We start from the raw sequence: 22,638 nt of genomic DNA, 5'->3' as shown, positions 1-22,638 counted from the left end.
TAAATGGTGAGGCACAGGAGATGACTTGGTGCACTTTGTGGTAAGAAATGGATGCTGCAGCATGAAGGAATCAGAAGGTCCAAAGGGCAGAAATAATGTAAATCCAATCTTGTGACCAGGAATTCCTCTATGAAGCATGTTCTAGTTGCTCAAATGGCTAGGCTACAGTCCATTAACTCACAAGTGTATTGCAGTGCGGGGAATTGGGTAGCTATTTGGACTTCTGAGTGTGTGAGTGCAGTCAATATGAAAACATCTGGCAGGAATTTGGTTACAATGATGATGATGATGATGATGGTGGTGAGCGCAAAGGTGGCGTTAAGTAAGGAGGACCCTGTGGCTTGAGTGATTGTAGTGTAAAGAACGGAGTCAGCACAGGCCCCGTGTGGATCATTGCCTTATTAATGGCTCCGTCAGGTGCGATGAGCAATGGCTGCATTGTCATCTCCAGCCCCTGGGCACAGATGAATGGCTGTTTCAGGGCGGGAAGGGCTCCCTCGTACGCTGGGCTGAGCACTAATCCCTCACTCTTCCATTGTTGGATGCACTGTCACCCAGGACTTCAGCAGCCCCATACATTGCATTTCCACTGCTCCAACAGACATGGCCATGTGCACAGTGTGTGTGCCGACATACAAACACACACACACGTAAACTGCACCGAGTTGTGCTCAGACACTGACTGATGGAAAAATATGCGTGGGTGATCGAGCATACACCATATTACCTGAACCACAACTCAAGTGTAACACTTTAGGAATGTTGATGAACTTTTATTTTACACTTCACTAATTCACCAGAATTGCATTGATCTCTGTCTGGTATGATTACCTGGGTGAATCTCTCTCGCACCTGAATTAAATGAGAAAGTCACAGGCAGACCAATAATCTTCGAGTATGAATGAAGATTTTTTTTTTTTTTTTTTTACAACTTTTTACATGTTATAGAAGTGTAATCTATTGTTTAATGTCATAAAATAATAAGACATTTTAAGTAAAGCTGCAAAAATAGAGCAGGGAAGCTGCTATATTTCACATTCCAAACAACAGGATGTTGCCTTTCTCTAGGTGTATGCAGGCTAGACATTGCAATCCCTTTCCTGTCGGTGTGACTCTCAATTTGAGACGGATTCTTTATGCAGACCATGGAAATGCTATTCTAGTTGCAGACCCCGCTCTCTGTCACCTCTGCAGATAATGGTGAGTAGATGAACAGAGAGCTGGAGGAGGACCCCCTATGCCCACTCACAGCCCTTAGCCCCACTCTGACATGAGAAATAGTGCCCAGGCCTGACAGCATCTCAGAGACATATTGTAGTTTATTTTGTCGCCCGGGCATGCCATCTGTGCCATTCCAATAGAGGGTGTGTGTTCAGACTGCTGCTGCAAGAGAGGGTGCGAGGCTCCGGGTCCCTCAGTAGATCTGCAGCCGCGGCAGGTCATTAGTCAAATTGCCTAATGAGAGAGAATACAAATGGCCCCCTACCCTGACAGGAGGAATTTTGGAGGTGTCAGAGCTCCTGACCCGTGCTATGAGAACAGATGATAGCGAGTAGCTATTTTCAGATTCTTTTAATGACTATGGCTCTATGAAACCCATTCTTTTTCTTTTATCTTTCCCCAGCTTTTTCAAGCCCTCTAGACAGTAGAACGGAAAAAAAAGTTTTCAATATATATATTTTTTGAATCGCAGCTGGAAAACTGGCAGTGTAACTTTTGAATTATTTAAATGTTTACTGGAGAGTCAATTAACATGTTAAAAAGCGTATAACATTGATACTAAAATAGATGACACACTGAAGTGATGTTGAGGGTTTCTAATAAACTATTTTTATTTGTTTCGGCTGGCTGTTTGCAGCTTGTTCCTTCGATCTCACTGTACCGAACACAAGTGTCTGTTGTAACTCTCCTGACAGCACTAAAATATTCATCCCTTCTCATCTGGGTTTTCAAAAATGTAAACAAATTTTAACGCTTTTACTAAGAGTCATAAATGAATGCTCTTTTCCAGCGTTTAGTGAAAGGCTAATTCATACACAGGGAAGTACAACAGAAAAGAAAAGAGTTAGGTCATTCAACATAAGTGTGATGTTCACTTTGAAGAATAATTTTATTTAAATAATTTTGCCCCTTCTTGCTTTTCTGTGAGAATATTTCTGAAATCTACTAATCAACTGCTTCACTAAACACTTAAAAAATATATATTACTATAGACTTTTACTAATTCACTAACTAATTAAAAATACAACAGACACCTAACAGTATTATTTACATATGAATGAATATTAAAATGGAACTTTTTTTTTGTTACCAGAGGGATGCAAAATTGCAAGCTTATGTAGAATGACCCACTTACTTTTCCATCTGTGACAAGCAGTCCTTGAAATCTGGTTGTGGGTAGGGAGCCAGGAGGCAGTCCCAGTCAGGCGCTGGTCCATCAGTCTTCCAGAAAGTGGGCAGAGCCAGCAAGACCTACGGTGAGTTGGCTACAAACACTGCTGCATAACACAGAATGCTCTGAGGAAGCGCGGACACGAGTGATAACTTTTCCAATATGTGCAGTGAATATGATTACCTGCAATATTTGTACATGCAACTGCATTGTGTTCACTTGCAAAATATGAAGATTATTGTAAATTAAGCTCTAAAATGCAAGGTTTATATAATTCTAAACCCTGTTTTTACTCTGTTTTTATCCCTAGGAGCGCCTTTTTGTTAGCTAAGCTATTATGAATTCTCGTGAAATTAAATGGACAATCAGAGTTTAATCAGCAGCACAGTGTCTTTTAAGACATTGCCATGGCACTGGCATTGATCCCCAGCTGTGGCTGCTGGTAAATGTGCAGCAGAATGTGTGTATAAATGGGGTACGCCTCTCTGGACAAGTGTAAAAGCTGGCAGAGGGCTGACAGTAAATTGCATGTGCCGGATGGGACACAGCAGAAGGCACAATTACACAAATCCCCTCTTAATTAGCGGTTCTGTGGGCAAACTAACCCGTAATGATGCGAGGGAAGTGGCGAGCCCCAGAAATCCTAACAAGAAACACTCACCAGCACTGGAGCCTGGGTCATATGGCCCTGGTTCCCCCAAAGTAGTGAGTGACGCGTGATCTGTTTTGATCAGTGCAGCTGCAGGAGATGATTCCCATGTTGCCCTGCTCCCCGTAACCCCTCGCCCTCACTGAGCTACTTGCCCTCTGGACTGTGGGTAAAGCAGCAGGCCCCGTGTGGTTGTGGGTGGCATTATTAAGTTCTCCATGCTCACAGTACCAGGCAATGTAAAGTGGCATCTCACACGGTGAGTAATGAACTGTGCCAAAGCGGAAGCAGGAGGGATGACAGCCAAAGAGGCCTCCTTGGCAGCCACTAACCTGGGCATCCACCAATTTATCATCCCCGAGAACCAATCCACCAATGCTGCGCTGCCATTTGTCATTAATTATGCTAATAAGGACACCATTACTCTCCTGATGAAACAGGTGACTGTTATTAGTATAAAGCATTTATCGGTTGATACATATGCATTTACTTATTAGTTTTACTGTGGAGATTTGAAAATAAATAGAGCTATTTTCCATTGCCTAAATTAAACAGTTGTGCAGTGTTCTTGCAAATGCCCTTTGATGCCCAGAACTTTTCTGTAAACACTAATTGTCTCTTGAGAAGTGACAAAGGGAGTATTCCTTAATCATGTGCTATTTCTTATACCCTAATACAGTAATGGCCCCGTGTATGTAAAGAAGCTGTTGTGTTTGAACTTTTTCACAGCAGACTTCATGACTCTAAGCAAACCAGTCTGAGCAGAACTATTTAATATAGCTTGTGGGAGCCCCAGATGCCCTTTTCCAAAACGACTTCATTCCCAGAATCTCATTGTGCTTTCTAAATCACACCACAGTATGTATTAGAAGATCATTAATTACAAACTTAACAAGTCAGCAGAGCCATTAAAAGATCTTTTGGGCATATTTGACCATAAATCTCCTTAAACTATATTTAATGACTGGATTTTTGTGAAATATTTTTTATCAAGTTCTAATTAGATGTGTGATAACAAACCCTGCTGTACATGGGGCAAATGAGGGAGCCGTGACAGGCCCATCCATTGAGGCTGTCCACGTCTGGACACTGAAACTAATGGAGCACTGCTTCTATCTCAGGGATGGATAGAACGCAATGAGGGATGAGACTCCAGAGTCCAGTCTGGCCTGCAAATGCAAAGCCATTTAAAGTCGCTTATTTGACTGTAATAAAGGTCCAAAAATGCCTGAGGCCCTCAAGGCTCCAGTCAAGAATTCCATTAGGATTCTTACTGGATTGATCCTGAAATACTTTAATGGTACTATCACACTGGGATCAATCATGTTTTGCCACCAGACGTGAGGAATCCAGTAGAATTCATGATATATACATAACAAGATTTCCTGAAAAAACATTTTCCCAGACACTAAATGTGCTTTCTGATAATGCACACTTTGCTTAAATAAGCATGCGCACAATATATATAAAATAAAGACTTGCATTTCTACATTGTGTTTGTTTTGGGCCACAATTAATGTAAATATAATTTTTTTTTAACTTTACAGAATTAATAAAAACATTCACTTTCAAATGTGAACACAAAATATGGTTTCTAGCATAGATATGATAATGTAATTCCTGCATAAAAAAATAAAGTTTGTGCTCAAAACAGTGAGCAAGAGTTGTATGAATTATATGATATTTACTATAAATAAATTTAAATAAATAAATAAATAAAAATATGTGTGTGTGTAAATATATATATATATATATATATATATATATATATATATATATATATATATATATATATATATATATATATATATATATATATATATATATCCTTTATTTAACCAGGTAAAAAAAAAGCCTCATTGAGATTGCAAATCTCTTTTCCAAGGGTGACCTGGCCAACAAAAGCAGCATAACATACAGTTTCTGACAAGACATGATCAATACATAATACAAAAACTTACAATCAGTAGTCACAAAACAATCATTTGTGCAAGTTTAAAAACAGTTACACTGACCAAGCTCATTGATTTCATGCTCCTTTAAAACAGCTTTAAATTCACCAATAGTAACAAGTTCACTACCTACTATAATACGTAGGTGTGTGTTTTGGGGAATATTGATTGTACATCCACTTTGGAAAAGCAAAGACAGTTTGAACAAAAATCTGAATTAATGCCCATTCAAACATAATATAAGATAGACTTCAAATCAAATTAACAGTAATTAAATTAAATTAAATTAATTAAATTCATTCCTTCTTTTTATCATTTGTTGCTGTGACTATTAAACAGTGGAAATATGTGTGAGCACAGATGTGTGTAAATACTACACTCCTGCTGAACCCCTCTCTGTCTGTTTTGCCTTTTGCTGACCAGGGGAATTAAGAAGCAAAATGTGGGTTTTAAGAGCGTTCCTTTCATGTCTTGATGTAAGCTTTGGCATTACTTCAGACATCAAGATCGGTTTCATAGAGATCCCATTCCATCTAAAGTAAAAGCTCGGCAGTAAATCTGCCCATACCTCCCCATAACACTTCCATAAATGATTCATTCAGCTCAGTTTAGCTGATGCAAAACAGAATGTTAGTGAGCTGTGGATGGAGCCGGAGCTGCAAGTGGAGGACCAACCCTAGTGCTTAGTAATTTCATCAATCTCTGCGAGAGAAAGAGAGGAGAAAAGAGAAAAGAGAGAAGAGCATACACTAATAATAACTTTTGTGTCACTATCCAGAGGTCATGTTTTTTAATCCCTCAGCCTAAAGAATTGTGTTATTCTAAAATATAACCCCAGCGGTGCAGAAGCAGTTGAGATCCATCATGGTTTAAGATAAGAGCCGCTGATCTCCTCCCTCCGTACAGCCTCGCCCAGAACTACACAGGGAGATAAGATGGAACTTTTGTTTGAAACCTGATGAGAACCCTCTTAATGAAAGTGCTGCGCCAAAAATAATCTTTTTTCTCCATGTTAGTCAATCAAGAAATGGTGTAGTTGGGGGAAAAAGAGGAGAAAGAAAGTAATTTTGCATAATCAGTGAGCACCATCTGGAACAATTAACCAAATTCCACAGAACTCAGAGGATCAGTCATATTGGCTTATTAAAGATCCAGAATTATACAAGTAATAAATCCTTGGAAAAACGAAGCGTACCCCTGCCTGTCACGACTATTTTAACTTCAAATACAGTGGAATACTTGATAAGGCTGAAAAGAGGAGATTAATATATGCAAATTATGTCGAGCATTTAAAAGCCCCCCAACAACTGTCTCGTTTTTTTTTTTTTTTTTTTTTTTTTTTCTGTCTCTTATTACAGGGCTTTATGTTTTATTCATACACCAACTCACCTGTCATTTCATAAGCTATAATATTATGAGGGTATTATTAAACAGCATAAAGTGGAGCTTTAATTGGAAAGCTCCATTGCATTTTCCAATTATTTGCAGCAAATTAAAAGCAGATGCACATAGTTTAATAAGAATTCTAATATTGTTTCCTGAAAATCAAAAATCACTGTCATCCTGCCAAGATATTTTGCAAACCCAAGTTAATTTTGAGCCTCCTATTTTTTTTCCCTCCTCCTCCTCTGAAGGATGAACTGTCGTGTGTCTCTGTTAATTGAAGTTCGTCTAATGGATAGGGAAATAATTGCTCTCCATATTACGTTAGATCAGGGCTAGTGTCAGGATTTATTTTTGATTAATGCGATAGATATGTAAATGTATTACTTTTTATTACGTTTACCTTTTTATCAGGTGGATGTCTGCTGAATACTATATGTTGTTCTGTAGGTAATGAAGAGAGATGCAATTGCACCGACTGTTAGGCTGTAACCGAATGTCACAAAGTATTGTAGATTTTTTAATGTAAAACAGTTGCTTCTAAGAAACATTTCATGAAAGTAGGTTTAATTACCTATAAAATAACCTGGTTTTCTTTCAGTGTGTGTATAACAGACCTAATTGGCAAAAGGGCTTGGCATGGATCAAAGCAATGCTGGTGAGGAAAACTTGATAACTTTTCAAATGAGCTTGAACTGTCAAGTGAAAGAGGGCCGCAAAATAAATGTGAATTAGTTTTTAATATTCTGGTAATAAATGTCAAAGCGCCTGCACATCACATCTGTACATGATGTGACTGTAGATGACAGATTTCCCAGACATGTTACCTCTCCTCCCCTCAACTCGCTCTTTTTTTTGTGTTGGGGTTTTTGTTTTGTTGGGAAGTGACGGAGGGTTTAATCAAGAAAGCAGGCAATTCATCAATCCTAAAGAAGGCGCCTGTACAACTCTGACAGAGCGCACATGGTTTTAGACCAACTCGAACCTGGCCAGCTGTCAGCCCACACACACACACACACACACACGCACGCACGCACGCACACACACACACACGCAGGCACCCACCCACACACACACACACACCCAAACTACCACCACGCTAACAATTAACACAAATAGGCTGTCAGCTACGACCTCACACTTGGTCTGCAGGCTATCACATTGTTAATGAAGGGAAGTTGCTTTCTCTCACGTTCCCAGTGTGATGCTGTAAGGCTGACGAGTACACAGTCTTAAGCAATAAAGCAAGAACCATCTCAGGCTACTGTAACTCCATTATCCTGCTTTTTCTAAAACCTCAACGACTCATAAAAGGACACACAAAGGTAGAAGAGAGAGGACAGGTTTTGGAGATAAATGATGACTGCTGGCAGTGCACTGTACAGTATGTGCATGTTCTTCACTGTCACTCAAACCTGTCCCAGTGGAGAGATCGCGCACCAAATGCCACAAACCATTCAGCTGTGTGTTAATGTCTGCTCCTTCAGGGCCACACTTTGCACACTTGTCTTGACTAACTTATAATATGACTGTCAAACCAACAAAGTGATGTATTAATCTTTTTTTTTGTCAATTACATCCTTATTAAAAAAAAAGGAAAGAAAGGAAACAGAATCAAGGAGCATATAAAGAGAAATTGAATGGAGATATTAAAATTTACATCAACATTTTCTTATGAAGATCTATGTTTTGTAAACCCTGCAAGCGTGACATACTTAACAGTTCATATTAAAGACGGCAGTCTTCAGCGTGGCTATAGCATGGGTGTGCCTGCGCTCCAGCAGCAGGAGGAATCCTCACCACATGGTGTCTCTCTCCAGCTGGATAAAAAACCTGCCTGCCTCATTCACCTCGTGTGGATCACACACTCTTTAAGACTAGAGCGTCTCAGCCGGCTCTGACTATGTGGCTCAGGCTGTCACAGCTAAGCTCTGCTTCCCAAAGAATTAGCCTTTTCTCTGTTATAGTCATGGAGCATTGTGCTATAGTTGAATTTCTCCTTGACAAAGCGAAAGGAATTCGTCCAGTGCATGCACGGTACATATGTAAGTATGGCATGTGATGGATCATCTTTGACAGCTGTTAAATGTTCTCTTGAGTGTAATGCGGAGCTCCTCTGGGAAGTCACGTTCACTCAGATAAGCAAAGCTCAGTACAGTATCCATCAGAGAGGAGATCTAGACATAGAGCATTTGTAGATCAAGTACTAGAGGAGCTGTCTTTATGCTCAGGTAGAGATGAAAGTGTTTTGTAAAGGCATGCAGTGCACCAATGAAAGTGTAAATACAACTATTGAATTTTTTCTCCAAAAACGCAGCTTTTCCATCAAGGAAGTTACTAAAAGTAAAACAACTTGCTGCATCTTGGGAAACTGTCAAATGTCTCTTATTGTGTGTATTGATGTGGTTGTAAATTTTACTCATCTTAATATATGTGTGTGACAGCACATACCTGTCTTGGTGTGGCTTCCACTGATCTGGTGCTCATAATCTGGCCTGCTCGTGGTCCTCCTGCTGTTAGAAACAAAGCTCTGTCAAATAATCAATTAAAAAGTTTATAGATATATTTTGCAAGAACATTTATTTAGCATGAACACATAACCCATACTCCCATCCCACATAAAGGTGCAATGATGTTTCTAAAGACAAAAAAGAAGCACTAAAATAACTGAATGTGAAGAGGAGAAATATGGTAAAAGTTAAATCGTGCACTAGCTGCCCGGGGGCTTGAACAGACCTTTAAAGGAGGTTTGGAGCAAGGATCTTGTTAATTCAGGAGGAACTGCAAGATTCCATTATTCAAGGGAAGTCTGTTTTACCGTTTCATGGCCTTGTATTACAGAAAACAGCACAGAATGCACTTTGTGGGCAGTTGAAGTTAACAAACCATATAAGATTGAAATCCTCATCAATCAAGCTATCATGAATTACACCCTGTGACTCACCCCTACGGATCGATAAATCCACAGCAAGCAGGAAAAAAAAATCACAGCTTCACGAGAGCTGCATAGCATGATATATGCTTTGAAGGTAAAATGAGCTCCAGGATTGCATTATAAAACAAATGATCTTATAATGATAATGCAAAGTAGTTGGCGATATCATTAAAACAGGAATTACTTTGATTAGAGGACACACAGGCATAAGAGTTTGTTGTTCAAAACAAAGAACAAGGTATTACAGAATAAGATGCTGCTGTAAGAGCGGAGCAGGTGTGACATTGCAGATAATGAAGTGTTTTGTGTTTTCATGTTCTGTACTTGGTCTGTCTATGGATAACATAATCAATTTTAGCCTGAGGAAGTGTAAAAATCAGAATTCCTACAATTTAAGACTAAAATCAGATCTGCATATTCTGAGGGGTGCTGTGTGTGAGTTGTAGCTTTCAAAGCCTTATCTCTTCGGATGAGATAAATAAATGCAATAATTTCCATCAAGAGCAATAAAACAAGACTTCTGACAGGCTGTGGTATTTATGAGCTGAAGCCTGCAACTCAGATTTATTTGCAATGAAAGGGTCGACTTTTCTCCTCCTCATTTACATCAGCATTTGGCCATGTTAAATCCAGGCCAATGGTGAATTTTTAAAAGGTTGGCATCAATCTTGTGGGGACGATTGCCATATTCAGTGCAGAGTTCTTTTACCTTGCAAAGGTTGATTCCACTGCTGAGAGAGAAAGGTATACATCTTTCAAAGCCCTCAGACATCCAGAGGACTGACAAAGTGGATGGAGATGCATTCACTATAATTTGAGGCCTCAGTGTTTTTTGCTGTTCAATTAGTTCTTTTTATTAATTCTATTTATCTGTAACAATGACAGGGACACATACAGTAGATCCTGAAAACTCAGCAAGAAACTATTAAAACATGTTCATGAAATGCTTTTCTACAGGCAACCTCCAGGGTTGCTTTTCCCATCTGTTTCAAACACAAAACTGTCTCACTCCAAATTGGTGATTTCTAAATACAATTTTAGGTGCAATAGAGAGGCTAGCATATGGCAAATCAATTAAACAACTAATTCTTAAAACAACAACATGGCAAGTGCATTGCTAATCAACAGCAGTGTTGGGGCTCATATTATGTTGGCCACTGGAGTTTTGACAACAATTAATCCTCATTTCAGGAAAGGAGAGCCATATTGACACTTATCCCTAATTTGAATATTCAATTATAGTGTAGGTCCTCATCAAATTATAGCAAAACCGGGAGCATAACAGATTTACACAATTACATTGCAGATAAAGAGTCTTATGTTCCCATGAAATGTACCGAAGTTAAAATCATATTAGTGCAGCAAAGCAAACCATGACAGTGAAGATTACTTGACAATATGAATTACGGTTCAACCTTTTTTTTGTATGGTGTTCTTTGTATTGTTCCACATGGAATAAGGAAAAGAGTTGTCTGTGTAAAAAAAAAAGAGAGAAGCAGAAGAGAAACTGGGAGAGACAGTGGGGACAGACAAGCGGTAGTCAGTGCAGAGGTAAGATGAGGATGAGAGTAATATCACTGAAGAGCCAGAGCTGCGATACAGAGAGCTGGAAGCTCTTGTTTTGACACACATCCAGCCTTTCCTGTGACAACATCTCCACACCTTCCTCTATGTGCCGACAGTGCTGCTTTGTGGGAGCTGCTTTCTCACCCATCATTATCCTCCTTTAAGCTCGATGTCAGGTGTTGAAAAGAAGATCTCTCTGAATTTGGTGGCAAATCACTGAACAGTCTGTGTCCATCGGCCATCAGATCTTAGCTGATCACTCGATCATTTCTGACATTGTTTCGAATTCCTTTGCTTGATCGGAACTACTTTTCACAACTTTCCTGAACACAACAAAGTAATGAGTGAGATTGAGCTGGAAATGATTGTTCTTTAACACTTCAGATGTGAGATCTGTCAGCCGACACTGACAGTCATAGTGTCTCTTTCCCTTAAAAGTCGTGTGCAGTAGGAAGTCTTGGTTAACCAGCAAGCAATGAAAGCTGATACAATACTCCTGCAGAGTTGCAGCAATGTGTGGAGTGTCACAGGCAGACAACAGTGCAATTCAAAACGTATTGATATGCATGCCACTACTGACACTGATGACTCTCTAAGCTTCATGTTAAAGAAAAAAACAGTTACACCCTGAAAAAAAGATACTTGGCCTTGACATTTTTATCACTATACAGTTTGATTTAAAAAGTGTCCGTGTGTACAATAGCCTATTATTCTAAGAGAAATGTCAAAAACCTTGATTCTGAGTCAAGCTAAAGTAATTGCAATATTAGGACAAGGCTAATTTATGCTAGCAGTCACTGTAGAGGTCAGATATCAGCCTCAGCAATGACAGTTTTATCAGGAGAACAAATGGCAGCGTTGGCCTGGAGAAGGAAGGAGGGGGATACTTTACTGGACACATTAAAAGGCTGACCGGATGGTGCAGGTTTTTCATATTATAAAAGGAGTGGAGATACGGTCTGTCTTGACAGAGAACAAGCCAAAATGGTTGACATCAAGCTGCACCTATGAATCAAAACTGAGCACTTGCAGCGGTTGAAATGCTTTAGACAAACTTGATAAAGACACGTGTAATACTCAAGGTTCGAAAGCATATACACAGCAACCTGCTTGGGCCTTTACTAAGAGCTTCCGCAGCTTAATATGGTGCATTGGCCTAATCCTCTAATTTTCATTTATTTTTGGTGTTCAACCTTGATCTGTGAGTAAAAAAAACTGATCACATTTTTGATTTATAGTTAACAAAACAATACTAGAACAATTTACATTCAACACCTTAGCCTTGATGCAATGTTTATGTGCAGTACATAATGATGCAACACCCTGCAGTTACTGTGTACTGCAGCTTTGTACTGCTGAAAACCCTGATTTGCGGTTTACTTCGGTACACAACTCTAACAAGCTCTCACTGCCTGAGGCAACGTAACATTTGAGAGGGATCACTGCAGCTTTCAAAATTATAAGGGTCATTAAAAATTTACACATTATTGACTGTATTTAAAACATCTTTTCCACTGACTGTAAAGAGCACTTAAATTTAAGAGGTGCTATTCTCCAAAGGCCATAAAGTTGTTATAGATAGCCTGAAGGAGGCATGGAGGAGAGAATTTTCTCTTGGTGAATATGAAAAAGTATAGGGAGGTGATACTATACAGACACTGTAACACTGTACTTATTTAAGCAATCAGTAAGTCTTCAAAAGACGTGCATGAATCAGTTTGTCAAACCATTTAATCCGTGACTTCAAAAAAAAAAGACTGAAATATTTATAGCTCTATGTATAGTTGTCTAAAGTCTATGTAACTACACAGAAAGATGCCAGATAAATAGTCAAAGAACTGCCACAGTCTAAATTGCCCACAGTCTCGTCCTTATGTGTCAGTGCATTATAGATGGAAATACTCTCAAAAGAAGACTCTCTGACTGTGGAATGAATTTTAATGTTAATACAAAAACAGCAGCCTGTGATCTCAGCAGGCATCAGGAGGGGGTGTGAGTCGCTTCGAGGTGCAATTTATTCTAACCTCCAAGCCTCACCAACTTGAAAGTGGGCTTCAAAAGAAGGGAGGATTACCGGTAAGAGTTGGGAAGACGGAGACAGGCCTGAGCTCTCACCATCACTCAAACATATCAAAGATTATTGACCATCGACTCACAAAATACAGACTATTCACAAAATGTGAAGTTTGAATTTCAATTGTCGACTCGCCGCTGTCCAGTTTTTTGTTCTCATCTGATGATGTGGCCATGAGAACAGACGCTTCACTTTAACTAAGTCTGCTGGCATGCACTGCTCAGGCCTGTTGTGGCTTTTAAGTGGCTTTTACTCAGCCCAGCACAGGATGGCACAGCAGAGCACTTGAAGCTGGCAAAGCCATCAGCGACTTGTGCCAAGCTTCTCTCTTCACAGCACTGCCACACCGAAGGAGTCTCGATTGTTTATTTACAATTTGCTGTGGAAATCCCCAGTTCTTCATGGCAATAAATAATTGAGCTGTTTGATATGGACATAGTACAAAGGCTTACTCGTTTCTCTCTGAGGCCTAAGGCGGAGGAAGCCTGAGCAGCATGAGGAGAGGGGGGACACACACTCCAGCATGGCGGAGATCTTGGAGCTCTCCTCCCTTCCTCTGCAGCTGTCGCTCCCTCTCCAGGCTACATCTCCTCCTCTTTGTCTGCACAGTACAACACTCCTGTCACCACAGTCAGAGAGCGACCTGCCTCTGCCTCCTGGGACACAGCACAAATAGCAGGAGTTTAGCCCTCATTGAACTCATGTTCTTGTTCAGGGGATCCTGTCTAGTTAGCCTGTCTCTCCGGTTCACCCTCTCTACCTCGTTGTCCAGCCGCAACCTTTACAGCAGCTTGCCCGGGAGTGATCAATTGCTTGTGTCTTCATTGTCGTACATATGGTACAGCAAGCGTAACAACAGCTCAAGAGTACACTGAGCGTGAAATAACAAAGGGGGTAGCACAAAAGTTGAACTTCACAAGGCACTGCTAAATATTCTGGCATGACATTACCTTGCAGCGTTGGCTGGGGCATCACTACTGGCTGTACTGGACTTTTCCATGGATGACTGATGCTGAACAATGTCTCCTTCTCGATACCATATCCCCATATTGTTCATCTCGCTGTATAAACATTGAGAAGAGAAATATAGCTCAGATTAGCTCCACATAAATTAGAAATAAAAGAAAACAAGAAAAAATAAAGAAATATCATACAAAAGCACCAAGTATACAATAGATAACACTGACTGATTAGAAGAGGTGTAATGAATGTGTTTATTTTTAGTGGCACATAGCTCACCCTATACACGTGTAGTTAACAAGATGGTACTTGGACTTCGCAACGATCTGGATGTCATATACAGCTGTCTCGGCAGCAGCACGAGGGCTGATTTTCACACAGAGCCTCTTCTTCCTTGTGGCAGTTTCCTCTGATGAGTCAGGTAGACATGAGTATGTCAGACAGGAATTGGTCGTTGGGTATTCAGCTGTGTCTTCTCTGAGTTTCAGGCTAAAATAATATCTATAGACATTTTGTACCTCGAGGACAAATATATATCTGCAAATCCCACTGCTAATTTGTTCACTTTTCTATTTAGTCATTACCAGTCTCAGAATAAGAGATGAGCTAATATCTGTTTCTGGATGACTAGCTGTGCTCAAAGGGAAACAACTGGACAATGGAAAGCCACAAAATTCACATGCGTTATTATCATTTTTATCATTTTAGTAGATAAAATGACAGAAGCAAGTGAATCCTCCATCAGCTATAGTGCACAACAGGGATTTAAACTGGATATTCGAGAGAGGAGCTCATACATAATGTCACATGTATACATTAAACATGGATTCACATAAAGTAATAAAACATTAAATTACACCGTAGCCAAACAAAACATAATCTCTTTTCTTCATTCTGGCAAAAAAAAAAGCATTGCCATGCTTTCCTATATTGCATCTGTGCCTCCCTCATTTATTTCCCCAGCAACACAAGAAAGTGCAGTGTAAATGCAATGATAATAAAAATAATAAACAAGCTGTCCTTACTCCCCACACCAAAATATTATTACATTTCCAAGGCATGGATAGTGAGGGGGAAATACATAGCACTCAAAAAGCACTAAAGCATTGGGGAATGCATTTCATTAATATTAGATAACCCCCATCCACTCGTCCTCTCCCCAAATAAATACATAAATAAATAAGCCCCTCATAAAGAAAAGCACAGCTCCAGCTGAGATAAACAATGACTCATGATTCTCTTCTCTTGTACCTCCAGGGCAAAATGTTTATTTTATTCCCACAGTCTACCATAAATTAAGCTAACCTGCACCCATAAAACATTCACTATCTCAAGCAAAGCTGCCCCTGAGGACCTCCGCATAAGCTGGTCTGAAAGTGAAAACAAGAAGAGGGGGGAGACAGCCAGTGGTCTGTATTGACTGTTTACTTACTACTGTCCATTGTTTCTTGTACAGGTGTGAAGCCCTCTGGCAACGTGTCCTTAATGTCAATCAGCTTCATATCCACCACAACATCAGGCCCCTAAAACATAGAGTAACATTTGAAGTCAAATATGTAAATTCTACTTTTTTTAAAGGACAGAGAGCAAGAAAAAAAGGTCTCATTTTTGGAGAGAATGTAGAGATAATAGAGTCGATGATTTACTAAAAGCGCAGGAAGTCTCTAAAGAGAAGGGTTGACAAAATAGCTGAAGTAATTACTCTCTAATAGCTTTTTTTTCAATGAGAGAATGCATCTGTGAACTTGTAATCATTCGCAACCTTTTGGTGAGAAGCTGTGGGATGATGGGAGACAGAACAGGCAGTCTGATCAACAGAATGGGACTGGTTAAAAACAATCAGGGACTGTGTAGTTGACATTTTCAAGCATGACTCTTCCCTGCCTCCCATTACATTTTCATTTTTTGCCATAATAAATTGCAATAATACACAGCGGCAGTAGAGAGTGGGGCGAGCCAGGCGTGACTTGATGCGTCCGAAAAGGCTGGATTCCACGGCTACTGTTGTCATTACCATTAGAGACATTTTTTATTCATAGTTTTTATACTGACTTAAGGAGGAATATGGATGAATGTTATTACTATGCATGGAACCTTTTTTAGTGTTTTCCCCTTTTGCTAGAGAGATTCTTTCCATCAGGACCTGACAAAAGGGGCTATCTAGCACCAACCTAGAGTATGATAAATCACAAACTATTTACTTCCCCTCACATAATTCAGGGGCTAATTTTACAGAATCTGTTTTTGTCATAGACAATTACAGTGGGAGCTCCACTGAGTGGCAGACAAAATAGCCTTTGTTGATGGCTCTGTCATGTTTTATTTGTGTCAAAGTCTTTAAAACAATGTGGACACACATTTTAAGATCATATACAGGAGCAAGGGGAAGACTATTTGTATGCTATATACAAAACTGAGGACCAGATTGAGCTCAGTCATGGAGCAGCCCCTGACAAGTTACCTAGATTTAAAAGACATACTGTAAAAAAGCCTTGATTAAACTCAAAAATTGATCTGCTGCAAAAAAAAAACAAAAAAAAAAAAAAACAACAAAAACACAGGCTTTGTTTACAGTACTATTTTCAGCCTCTACCTGCAACCAAGAAGTCAGGCAGTAATAATAGTAGTTAGACAGGTTGATAAGCCAGAAATGTAAGCAGGTGTATTTATGGCCACAGAGCAGCTGACAGCCATGCAGCAACACATCAGCTGTAGGCTGCAAGCAGCAGATGAGTCCAAAAATGGCCCAACAGCAATAGGAGGAAGATTATTTCATTCGGTCACTGCCTCTGAAATCGGAAGTTCTATATAATAATGCAAATATACCAAAAGTGAATTTTTTACAGTAATTTCTTACATTAAAAGGGAATATTTTCATATTCAGAATTATATGTGCAGCAACTTTTTAAGAATCACTGGTTGGTAACCATTTTCTCTACAGGGACACTGTTGATTGAATAAATTGGAGTAGTTAAAATACAGCTCATTGTTATTTCATGAATAAACATAAATAATATCCTCAAGAGGACCTACAACATGAAAAATGTTTCACTGAGGTATTATTCATCTGAAATATGCATGCAAATCCATTATATCTAAAATTTAAAAACTGGCAACGCTGGATATTTAAATGGGACTTTCACTGATCAAAGTGCAAAGTGCAGAAAGATATTCTGGCAGAAGAAAAGTAAGCTAATAACCCCTGGCAAACAAAAAGGTACTGCAGCTGAGATGTTAGTGCTGAATGCATGGGGAATGGGAGAAGTTTACATTCACACTTACAGTTTTTCTGGTGAAACAGAGGTAGCGAGTGACCTTGGATTTGAATAAGCCGTCCTTCCACAGGTCGGCGTCAGAGCCATCTGTTGTTTGTGCAACCTACGTGAAAAAAGAGAGAAAAAAACAAGGAGAGAAAAAAAAAACATGCAGGAGGTGGGATAAAGTTAATGTATGTATGCCATGAGCGTGTTGCTTTTGCCTCTTCCCTTGCATACTAGCCTTAATTAACGCTTGCCTACACTAGCGCTCCATCTCATTAGTGCTCTGCGTGGGTAAAGGAGTCTTAGCCTCCAAAAAGGTGGCTAAAAATATCATCCCTTGAGACCAGGCTGATTAAAGATGCCCTGACAAGGATCTGCTCTAATAAGGGAACCGAACTTCAATGTGCTTCTGTGAGAAAGCAGGGATTATATTTGGAGTAAATGTGTTTTTTTTATAACCTACTGTAGTATCCTTTGAGCAAGACACATGTAAACTGAGAGCACTCAACTGTGCAATTCAATGTAATATTTTATAGTTATGGCCAAGAAGAAATCACTAAGGATTTATGTGTTTGCCAAAAAAAGTACAAATCCAGAGGCCTGAGCAGCTTGTCCTTGTACAAAGAACTCATTGGTATGGTAAATGATCAGTGGAGAGCAGTAAAAAATTGATTACATCATATTGACACCATTTGGGTACTACAAGTCAAGCTCAAGGTCCTATACAACATTGCTATGTAAATGTAGGTGCGCGGGGTAGAGTGATAGAGCAAAATATAACCTGCAGACTGCATCAGAGAGACTCTTCCATCGTTCGAGCAAATATGCTTGGCTGAAACGTCATGTTCCATTGGCTATCATGTGAGAATCACCTAAATAACTGCCAGAGTTATTTTCTAAAAGGATCCTTTACAAAGAAGAGTCAATCTAATGAGGTTCATTCAAATGAAGAAGTCATAGATCTCTGCACCCACCCACACACATTACCCCCTTGACAATAATGATGAATGACCCTGGTGACTGGGTGGGGGAAACATGGCATGGGGAGATTCATGCAAAACCACCACTGACTAGATGGGATGAGAGTAGAGACTAGAGTGGGGAGCAGAGATAGATAGTGGGATGAGAGAGAGGGAGAAGGAGCGCGAGATGAGCAGAGAGAGGGATTGCAGGGCGTCTCCAACAGCAGTACCATGAAAGGTCCCAGAAGGAGCCTATACATCACCAGCCTCCCTCTTCTTTACAAGACAACCCGTCTTGGCCACTTTTTCCAGGTCAGTAGCCAGCGCATCCTGTCAGCGTAAACAAAGGGCTCGCTTTGTGAAACCCAAAGTCAAGTTGAGGAGTAACGAGGGCACGGTCCTCCTAGGAGGCACCTCAGGCATCATCCTGCCACAGCCGCCGGCAGCAAGGATGCGACGCAACCTGAATGTGAAACGCCAACTGCTGAGCCACGGCAGAAGAGGCATGTGTAAAGTTATGGTTGCTATTATCTAATACTTCAAATGTCTCCCATTGTATGGCTAAGACTGTACACAGAACTTAGTAAAGAAAATACAACAAGTCTAATAAGAGACATCATACTGTATGTCTGTCATTGAAATATGATTCTAGTATTTGATTTAAAACACCGTGACAGATTTAACTGCCACTTCCTAAAATCTAAAAGACGGCTTATGACATAAGATCTCAAGGGGTGCTGAATTCCTATGAAGGATCTCTAGAGACAGACACCACTAGCTGAGTTGTAAATAAAAGAATATAAAGGCGTAATCATCAATCTCTGGGGAAACCAGCAGGAGGCAACATGACAGAGTTAGTCCTTTCACAGAGGAATAAAACATTGAATGAAAAAGATTTTATGAATCTGGTCTCTCCACTGAAAAAGGTAAGATGAGTAGAGCAGCAGTGACTGATTAGTTTATCAATTAACTGAGCAACTGAAATGTAGACGGTGAATTGGTAAAAAAAAAAAAAAAAAACACTTAAAAGATGTTGCTTTGAACTGAGATTATTTTTTTCACCTACAGCAGAGTTATGAAAAAAAAAACCCACAGCTGCAGAACTAGTTTTACTCAATATGCTGTAACTTGCCTAATGTCAAAATTGTCACCTATCGTCATCTCTAAAACCAAATAATTATCATGTCATCTAGGCATCTAATTTGTTTAGTCATTGTTCAAAACCAAATGTAAAAATAGCAACATTTTTGGACAAGACAGAAAGTTGTTTAGTATGAAACACTGAACGTATTTGACTTTGCTTTTATATTACTCTTCTGAAAGAAAAGTTATTTAGTGAATATTAGAGTTGCTGGCATATTATAAAGGCTGAGTTTGGTTTGCAGGTTCACCTTATGCTTCTTATTTTTGCCCTAAAACTATTCATTTAAAGTAGAGATGCTCCCTCTCAAATGGACAAGCAGCCATTAGGTTTGTACCCCAACATGTCATAGCACATAAAAAGCTCCTGTAGTGTTATGCTGCTTCAAATAAACTTAGATTTCAGTGACGAGTATATGAGGGTAACATGTCAAATGCTCAGGTGAATCTGAAATACACACATATCCCCTTTGCAACCTTTACACACAGTGAGAGTGGGAGTGAGTGTGGTTTTGGCGTTTGATGTTGGGTGGCTGCTGGTGCTTCAGCAAAGCTCCTGATCCCAGTGGAACGGTGTTTGATCTGGGCCTGTGCTCTCTTGTGTTGGAACAACCTGCTCAAGTTCAGAGATGTGAGAGCATCGTATCAGAGAGCAAAAGAGTTAATCAGCCCTTTGATCTGCTGTATAAAAAGTATGGCAAGTATGGTAAGCAGTCAGCATTAAGGAGCAATTCTAAAAGAAGTCTTGTATGAAAGAAAAAATCAATACAGTGTAATATCCTGAGACTTCCCTCCTCAGTGCTGCATTAGCACACTGATGCCAAGTGCTGATATTTTTGTTTGTATTTCAAGTCTTCAGATGAAAGACCCCATACTGATGTTCAAAAGATGTACTTCAAGATGGGACAAATGCATCTGAAATCATGCTTCAGTCTGAAAAGCCTTGAATTTTATCTCTGAGGCTGATTCCTACTTGACTTTTTATTCGCATCTAGTTTTGATATTGTATATTTTATTACTTTCAAGGACTTTTTTCAAGAAATAAAACAGATGAAAGGTGTAATACGGATTTGGTTTAAGTTAAGTAAAGATGAGTGTAACCTTGCTAACCTCAAACACATTTTACTGTAATGATTTCATTTTCTTTAACTTTAGTGTTGACATGTTTCTTTTTTACTTTTGAAAAGTCCTACAACTAGAATAAAAATATTAACACATAAAGACCCAAACATCCACCGTCGGCCAAAAACATCAAATGATGTAAATGTTTAATACCTGTTGATCCACTATTTCTATCAATACATGCAAATAATTGGTCTAAAATACAGTTTGTCATCTTTTCATGGTCATCAGATATGACCCATTTGCACGTTCAGAGGCTCCGTGGTGAATGTGGAAACACTGTCATCTTCTACAACATTGATTCACCAGTAAATCCCATGGAGTTGGATCAATGACAGTGAATGGAGACACTTGGTTTATCTTCAGTTAAGTATATATTTTGTTGAAAAAGTGACTTTTTCTTCAGTTTTCTGTGTTTCTGACTATAATACTCCTTAACTTTGATCTGAGCTTTAATGAACATCTACATGATCAGTAAAATAATATGGGAAAATACCTGGTTTATACTGGAAAAAAAACAAAATATAGAGGAGGATATTATAATAAATGGTGATAAAATCCCTTAAGAAAGGTTAAATAGAAAGAAAAAAATCATTTGGGAATTGACACAAAAGTAGCACTGGGTCTCCATGGGTTAAACAAATAAGAATACAAAAATAATTTGGAACTGGCATGTTGTAATGAGAAATAAAAACATGCATTTCTAACTGTTACATTGTTTAAAATGTTTTTTATACAGCATCATATGTTGTGAAGGAAGTGGTATGCAAATCTTGATTCAACCTCTGGTGTAATCCTGTACTACAATGGAAGAAAAGCAGCGCCTTTAACAGTCGCTGAATACCATTAGGCCCTGCAGAACATGCACAGTATTTGCACATCAACTGAAATATACTGGCGCACTGGAGCAGCAGAGGAGGAAGTCTGATGGGGTTTCTTCTCTGTTTGTCACTACCGTGTGGTGTGTATGCAGTTTCCCTGCCAGTGGCTGTTTCGATGCCAACCCACCATCATCTGCCAGAGATTAGAACAAGCTGGGCGTGTAGGGTGGAGCAGGAAGAGATAAAAACCGAGGGAAGCGGGAGCGTTAGGGGCATAGGGTAAAAGCAAGAAGAAGTCTGGGTAGGAAGACGGAGACAGGAGGCGAGATCTTCCCTTCAGCTTGGTTTGTACTCGGATAAACTCACACTTTCTTCCCATTTTAACCCTTTACAACTCTACAAAACACTTCATCCGTACACAGACCAATTCAGCTAAATGTGCAGCTGAGCATGAATATAAAGGGGGGAAAGTTAAATGACTCTGGCATCAACCAAACATCATTAAACCATTGCCTCTGGTGTGTCTGTGCGACCAATAACAATAGCAGGAAGGGAATCCTGTTAATCATCAAAGTAAACTTTATGAATAAGTCATCTAACAGCTCTATCAAAAAAAAAAAAAAAAAAAAAGAAAAAAAAAAAACTTACAACATACACCCTAGAACACTGCCAACATCATGGCTGTTATGCTACAAAATCCGTTATAAATATTTAATTCCAAGCTGAGTTTCTAGTTTCCGTGGTAATAAAACACAAACGCAATAGCAGGACTCACGTAATTTCATTTATTTTTGATGACTGATTGACATTTGGATTTTCTGTCTGAAAGAATCTCCCAACTAAACATAAATTAACATTTACCTGATTTTTCAGGAGAAATGTTCAAATGTCAACATGTCAAGATGAATACTCACAACAAAGTAGCCATCAGGGCCCTTGCTGAGTGATGTGACTATTCCAACTGCAGTGATGGGGTCTGTAGGCAGCTTCTGGTTGGCTTCAGTCATACTGAAGCTAAGGAACAAAAGCACAGGACAATCAGCAATTCTGCAATTTGCAATTTACGGACATAAATGACAGCAATAATCCACAAGTTTTTGTTCTGAAATTGTACTTTAAAGTAGAGCTGAATGACAAAATGATAAAGAAAATGACCTTGACAGAATTTTTTTCTATATCACAGTATAATTTTATTTATTTTCAATAGCTATGATAATCACAATATAATTTTATATCGTACATTTATATGTCTCACAGTGCAATGTTTTTGTCATAGGGTTTTTCTGTTTACATTGTCAAATAAAACATAAAATGCTTCCATGTATTTTGATTAATTTTACTCATGAACTTTCCGGTGTTGTATTTTATCACATTATCATCATGTTCTGAATGTTCAACTTCTATGTCTGTGAAATATTTTGA

General features: G+C 39.2%; 1 protein-coding gene across 1 annotated transcript in view; it reads right to left on the bottom strand.

Moving 5' to 3' along the window:
* Positions 1-22,223, bottom strand: part of mvb12bb (multivesicular body subunit 12Bb) — a 28,058-nt gene extending 5,835 nt beyond the window's left edge. The window contains exons 1-6 of the mRNA XM_030144639.1: positions 22,131-22,223; positions 17,194-17,289; positions 15,344-15,434; positions 14,191-14,320; positions 13,902-14,012; positions 8,828-8,889 (exon numbers count right to left, since the gene is read on the bottom strand). Coding sequence (XP_030000499.1) covers positions 8,828-8,889; positions 13,902-14,012; positions 14,191-14,320; positions 15,344-15,434; positions 17,194-17,289; positions 22,131-22,223 — 583 coding nt within the window. The remainder of the gene's footprint in view (positions 1-8,827; positions 8,890-13,901; positions 14,013-14,190; positions 14,321-15,343; positions 15,435-17,193; positions 17,290-22,130) is intronic.
* Between the last annotated feature and the right edge of the window lie 415 nt (positions 22,224-22,638).

This window comes from Sphaeramia orbicularis, chromosome 9 (assembly GCF_902148855.1).
Source record: "Sphaeramia orbicularis chromosome 9, fSphaOr1.1, whole genome shotgun sequence".
In the NCBI taxonomy this organism is placed as follows: Eukaryota; Metazoa; Chordata; class Actinopteri; order Kurtiformes; family Apogonidae; genus Sphaeramia; species Sphaeramia orbicularis.
Note: the sequence above shows the minus strand (reverse complement) of the source record. Positions and strands in the feature narration are given on the sequence as shown.